At 41.5% G+C, this 6,633-nt stretch overlaps 1 protein-coding gene across 1 annotated transcript; it reads right to left on the reverse strand.

The window, feature by feature from the left end:
* Positions 1-1,384: 1,384 nt before the first annotated feature.
* On the reverse strand, positions 1,385-4,394 carry LOC144694148 (C-C motif chemokine 17-like). The gene is made up of 3 exons (XM_078564492.1): positions 4,283-4,394; positions 2,621-2,735; positions 1,385-2,508 (listed from the first exon to the last, which is right to left on the reverse strand). The coding sequence occupies exons 1-3, from the start codon at positions 4,341-4,343 to the stop codon at positions 2,415-2,417; spliced, it is 270 nt and encodes an 89-aa protein (XP_078420618.1). The 5' UTR covers positions 4,344-4,394; the 3' UTR covers positions 1,385-2,414.
* Between the last annotated feature and the right edge of the window lie 2,239 nt (positions 4,395-6,633).

Genomic DNA, 6,633 nt, shown 5'->3' on the forward strand with positions numbered 1-6,633 from the left:
TGAATCACAAAAAGGCAGCATGCAGGTACAACAGGTAATTATGAAGGCAAATGGAATGTTGGCCTTTATGACAAGGTGGATGGAGTATAAAAGTAAGGATGTTTTGCTGCAACTGTACAGGTCATTGGTGAGGCCACATTTAGAGTGCTGTATGCAATTTTGGTCACCTGACTTAGAGAGGGACATACTTGCATTGGAGTTCAGAGAGGATTCACTCAGCTGATTCCTGGGGTGAAGGGGTTGTCTTGTGAGCAAAGGTTGAGCAGTTTGGGCCTATACCCATTGGACTTTAGAAGAATGAGTGGTGATCTTATTGAAACATAAGAGGCAGGATTTTTCATATGGCGCGCTGCCCGCGATTGACTCCACGCTGCCATTTTACGCGGGCGGGCCAATTAAGGCCCACCCAGCATGATACGTGGCCAGTAGTGCTCAGCACTACCTGTGTGGGCGGGGGGAGGAGGGAGAGTCGGGGCCAGCATGTGCGCGAAAGAGCCCTTCAATCTCCCTGAGGCACGGAGCTGCCTCAGGGGGATTAAATCAATAATAAAATTATTAAATAAAAGGTGTAAAAATGTATTTTAACTGTGTCACATGAGTTGGGACATGCTTTTAAATTTATGAGATTTTAAAAATTTATTTAATCGTTCGTGGATGAGGTTTCCTAAAAAATGCGAAGGGGGCTTGGCCTTTTTGCCTACCTGCCAACCTTAAGGTTGGATGGGCAGCGTTTAGAATAACTCTAATTAGATCCTTAATGGCCTTAATAGGCTGTTTACATATTGACTGGCGCGCAGTCGACTCCGGCGTGTGTCCGCCAAACGAAACTTTGCTACTGAGCGCGATGACGTTGGGATGCACGCCCGACGTCATCGTGCATCATTTTACGCGTCGGTGTGTCGGGCCCGCCCCCGCAGGCCGATTGGAAAATTCTGCCCAAGATTCTCAAGGGGCTTGACAGGGTAGATGCTGAGAGGATGTTTCCTCTCATAGTGGAATCTAGAATGAGGTGACGCAGTTTAATAATAAGGGGTCTCCCATTTAAGATGGAGATGAGGAGGAATTTCTTCTTTCAGAGGGTTGTTAGTGTTTGGAATTCTCTCACCCAGCAAGCAGTGGAGGCTGAGGAAATGAATATATTCAAGGCTGAAGTTAGACAGTTTTTTGACTGACAAGGGAGTCAAAAGTTATGGAGAGCAGACAGGAAAGTGGAGTTAAGGCCACATCAGATCAGCCATGATCTTATTGACTGGAGGAGCAGGTTGAAAGGGCTTAACGGCCAACTCCCGCTCTTATTTCTTATGTTTTTGTGATCTTAAGTAGGAGGTATGTAAATACCGATATTGTGTTGTAGCAAATAATAGACCACAAAGACAATCCATTCAAGAAACTATATTAGAAACCTGATAAACAAGTTGTAGGCAAATTACAAGCGAAATAAATAATAGAATAACAGTAGTCCCTGGTTTTGGGAAACATTAGAAAATACAGTTAAATAGAAGTAATACTGAACAATAATTTAAACATTCAACCATCATTTCAATGTGCATTGCAGTGCAAAGACTCAGAATTACTGTACATCATGTCATTAAGGAAAATAGACATTTCCCTTTCCAATCAACTTAAAGGGGCACTGTCTTTGTTCAGTCTCTTTCTGAGATATGTTAATATGATAAAACTGATTTTTCACTGCCTGACAGTGAACTCAATTTTAATATAAAAGATGTAGTAAAGAATTATTGCTTTGATGACAATGGTTTACTTTGGCTATAATTTTATGTTTTACATAGAATGGTATTATAAGTCAGTAAGTTACATTATGACACATTTAATGCAAGGTTTGCCCTAGTTCAGAAAGGCAGAAGGTTGTTTTTTCTCACAAAAGCCAATTTTGATGATTTGGTTGTGATATCACCATGGGAATGGCCTGAGAACACTTTGAGTGTGTGCCTACACAGGCCAAATAGTTGCTTGTCTGAGGTATCCAAGTTCAGTCACTGCAGATACAAATCAGCCCCAGCAATGACTTTCAGTTGACTAGGTCAGAAAACTGGGTGGGGTTGTGAGAAAAATTCAACTCTTAATCAGTAAAAAAGCTGCAATCATTTGTTGTCCATATGGAGGCTGACACACCTTATTAGCTGCCATGTTTGTAGTATTAAACGACAAAATGAGTAAATCATTAAAGTGTAGAAACAGTGCCAACACTAAGGAGCAGCATCCAATTCAGCAGTCATTTGTTCAAAATTTTCAATGGCATGTTTGAATCTTGCTTGCATTTGTGAATTTTCTGGCCCCATTGAAGCTTGTGTAAAATGTCAAAAAGCAGACAATTAAAAAGATAAAACATTTTTGGAAATTTTCTTTGATCTGTGGATAATCTTTATGTCCTCATTTGGCAATCAATATCAGCTTCACTCGGACAAGCACTGGGAAAACTTCTTCACAAGTTCCTTCACTTTCTTATCTTTTGGATTTAAGCAGATCCATTTTCCATTGACCTTGAATCTGAAAAGAAAGAGAAAAGATTTACTTGCAGTGTTCACTGTGGATGACACAAGCTCTTATTAATGGTATGCAATGTCAGACTCCAGGGAAGGCCACTGTCCTGAATACTTACAACACAGCGTCCATGTTACATCGTTGACTCATTTTTTTGTAATGCTGGATTTTCGTCAAGGCAGGAATTCTCTTTGAGTACTTCCGGCAACATTCCTTTGCTCTTGGAACAGGATCTGAAAAACAAAAGTAAAAAGCATGTGACTCACTGCTTTAAGGAAAATTCAGGAGCTATATGTTAAGGCCAGGCTGATGGGATGAACTTTTCTTTTGTCCACTGACTGTAAGGTTCCTACATGAAATTCATTTGTATCAACACTATCAAATCATAGTGAGCATGAGAACACAGCACGAGATTGCTCTCCTTTAGGAACAGTCAGACCACAGGAGGGTTATCGTGGCAAAGCAAGATGTGTTCCAATGCTGCAGCAAAGGGTCTGAGGCTGAGGCACATTGCTGGAGCAGGATAGAGGGAGGTTTACCTGCAGCTAATTGTGCCGTGCCTGACTGCTGGACAGATCGTGTCTAACATCTGAGGTTGGGTCATCTTGCAGTGCTAAATTTCCTGTCTGACACAATACGTGATTATTACCTTTATGAGCACATGTGTAAACACCTATCCTGCTTTCTCTTGTACTAAAAGCAATATTTAAAAGTAAATTCTACATTGAACAAGCTTAGAATCAATCTAATGATCCTTCTTAGCCATTAAAGACACAGGACTTAATATGATGAACATTAAAAATTTGATTATTGATATGATGTTGATAACATTGCTAAATATTAAAAACAAAATCCCAGCTTAGATATTGTTCAGCTTTAAAGAAACGTTTTTAAACTTAGTGTAGGACTGATGGAGGTACAGAATGAGCACTGATCTCAATGTTGTGATTTGTAAAACAGCATTTGCACATGTATATAAGCACATTAGAACATCTAAAGTTTCAGTATTATATATGGTTGTTAAATGATGCTTCAGTTGCATCTTGCACTGGTCATTGGCAGTCTCTCATTGCAGTGCTTGCTAAAGATTTATAATAATCTTTGCTGACATCAGTAGAGACCAGTACTGAAGGGAAAGTGTACTGGAACCACACAGGACAGTACCAGGCTATTGGTAAGTTAATTAGTCTATGGGTGAAGAAGGTGCGATGAACCTCCAGCACTATTCCAATAGAGAACTCTAAGTACATATGGTTCTTGTGGGTTTTGTCAAGTTAGAATCAGCATGCTTCAAAACAGTAAAGAGTAGTAACCAAGCTAACCATCACTAGTCATCAATTATTAGCATTTTAAATCAAAATTGCTTTTCTGATAATGAGAATGAGTTGTACTGCATGCAATTTTACAACAAATACTTAATGCCCTTCAACTAATTTTTCACTTGTTTTAGTGTTTGTTTCACTAGAAACTCAATAAAAAGAAATCCACGGCAAAACAGAAACAAAGACTGGAATATGTTCTGTTGCTGTTGGGAAAAAATACACCGTCTTCACCTAAAAGCTATTGAAGTTTGCTTACGTGATCAGTACAGTCCTGTAAATGGCATCATTCCAAGTATTAAAATTCAGCGGCCAACAATTTTCACCGAGAGGTAGACAAGCTGACAAGTTTTTATCAAATCTACAAATTGTTCCTTCATGAAATTTGCTTAAGTAATGAGGTTTCTTAAAAACAGACAATAAGTAGAACTAAGTAATAAAGAGATACACTGGCTTCTCACCTGCTTCCAGAGACAAGGTGAAGATACTGAGGCAAATCAGGGCCACAAGAACCTGCTTCATCTTCTTGAAATAGATTTCCTCGCTGCTGGGACAGGTCCAAAAATCTATAACTTCTTTGAGTTGCAGCTCATATATATATCCCCTCAGACGGTCAGCTTCCTGTTTAAATTCCGTGAGGGGAGGTGGGGATTTGGTGATGGAAACTCTGATAAGGCGGCCAGTTTTGTACAGCCCCGAAGTTATTTTTATCTGTTTCCTTTACATTTCTGTCTGCTTGAATCAACGATTCACAGAAGGCATAGACTTTGTGGTCATCACTGAACAGCATTTAATTCTTTCAAATTACAAGTTTATTCCTGCCCTCCCCTCTTTGCCAGCCTCTGCACTTCTGGAAACTTTTCCTATCTTTAATTTTCTCTAGTTCTGATGAGAAGTCATTGACCTGAAATGTTGGGCTGAAAAAAACATCCAAAAAACAGGGTGGCTTGTGCTCAGGTCAGATGTTGAAGTTTTAAAATCTAAAAACTGACCTCAATTTACTCCCAACTTGCACCCTTCAAGGTTTAACATAGCTGGACAAGGGGCAGGCAGACAGCCCATTGAGGTGGGCTGGAAATTTAAATATTTTAATGAAGTTGGATGTCTCATTTAACTTGTTTTACAGGTTTTATAATGCCTTTGCAGCACTGCTTGTGGTGGCCTCCAAACCCTCCCCTCCTCATCAGACCTCACCCTGTACAAAGGCACCCCAGCGTTGGAAATTGGAGCCCTGCTTCCTGGGATTGGGCCCCAGTACCAAGATTGGGCTCGGGTCCTCAGGATTAACCTGTAGGAAACCTGGGGCTGAAGTCAATGGGCCACCTGTGGGTGGGAAAACAGAAGGGAGGATCAGTAAATTAGGGTGCTGTGCCATTGGTGGAGTGCCCCCTAGTCCACCCACCCCCAAACCCCTGTCATGATTTTACAAGAGCATCGGGTGGGTCACCACCTATGGTCCAATTGAGGCTCATACTTGGGCAATTAATGTCCAATTAAGGGCTTCATCCCACTGTTGCTCCAATTTAATGGGTGGCAGGAGAGGCCTGTCCCAACTTGTAGCCTAATGGCTTTAACCTTGAAGGCTGCTGGTCAGTGAATTGGTGGGGGGGCTGAGCTCTTTGTTTCCGGTCCCCCTGCACACAATTTTGCTTCCCCATATCCACCCTCCCCCTTTCTGTGTCCAACATGCCCTGCACGCCGCCTCCCCCATCCCCCCCCCACTCACTGGGGTCTGTCTGCCTGGCCCCAGCGGGATCCCGACTATACCTGAAAGCCTGGGTCCATCACTGAATGCCACCCCCCTTGGCCTACCTTCAGATCTGGCAGTGGCCACCACTCCTCCAATAGGCTGGAAGCTCTATGAGGCAGGACGTCCTCCTGGATGCAGGTGGAGGTCCTGCCTCATACTAATTAAAGGCCCAATGCCTGAAAAATTAAAGAGGGGTGAGCCAGTTAAGTGGAGGCTGGCATGCCTCCAAAATGTACGCCATGGTGTAGGGAACCCGCCTTCAGAGTATAATCCAGCCTCTGGACTTTCATGTTTCCAATTTTCCATCCAAAGCTATTCCTCTCCCATTCCCGGTCTATGTAACCCATCCTTGTTAACGTCCAAGTCATTAACTCTGCTTCCTTCTCCATAGAGCAAAAACTTGCTGAGAATTTCCAGCATTTTCTGCTTTTATTACAGGTTCTTTAGGCTTTGATTGATGGCTAAACCTCTTACCACTCTCGCCATGTTCAAGACCTTGTTTCGTTCTGCCTGAATTGATTTGTTAATTTTTTTGCAGCATGGCTCATCGGTATAATTCATTAGCATATCAGTGCACCTCATCTAAACTGCAGGTCTGCCTCGAAACAAACTGACAAAGCTTCCATACTCATTGCAAAAGTATGATCGTCAGGTGAGGAAAATATACTTAGATCTTCGGAGGCTGCCCACATTGACTTTCGTGCCATGCAATAAAACCTTGATAATCTGTAAAAGAAGTCCCGAAAGGGACCAAATTCACAATTGCAGCCCAGTGAAGGTAAAGATTGCAGCAAACTGCAGGCAAAAGACGTGAATCACAGTTGTAAACAAGGACTAAAAATTCCAACTTGATGCATCAAATTCACTTGGATCTAGTTAGTTGACAGTAATGAACATGGATAATGAGAACTTTAATTGCAACAGGATGATCATCCATTCCCCTTACCAATAAATGCAGAGTTTATTATGTAAATAATATTTATTTCTTCATTTATTTATTCTTTATTCTCTAGAACTGTCAATTCATACTTTAATTTGAAGAACAATATTAATAAAAGTCCC

The sequence above is a fragment of the Cetorhinus maximus genome, chromosome 19, assembly GCF_964194155.1.
Source record: "Cetorhinus maximus chromosome 19, sCetMax3.hap1.1, whole genome shotgun sequence".
Lineage (NCBI taxonomy): Eukaryota > Metazoa > Chordata > Chondrichthyes > Lamniformes > Cetorhinidae > Cetorhinus > Cetorhinus maximus.

Excerpts from the sequence above, each read along its gene's own strand:
- LOC144694148 (XM_078564492.1), bottom strand. The coding sequence starts at position 4,343 with ATGAAGCAGGTTCTTGTGGCCCTGATTTGCCTCAGTATCTTCACCTTG. Across the intron at positions 2,736-4,282 it reads CACCTTGTCTCTGGAAGCAG|ATCCTGTTCCAAGAGCAAAG; the intron begins GTGAGAAGCCAG and ends TTTGTTTTTCAG. Across the intron at positions 2,509-2,620 it reads TGTAACATGGACGCTGTGTT|ATTCAAGGTCAATGGAAAAT; the intron begins GTAAGTATTCAG and ends CTTTCTTTTCAG.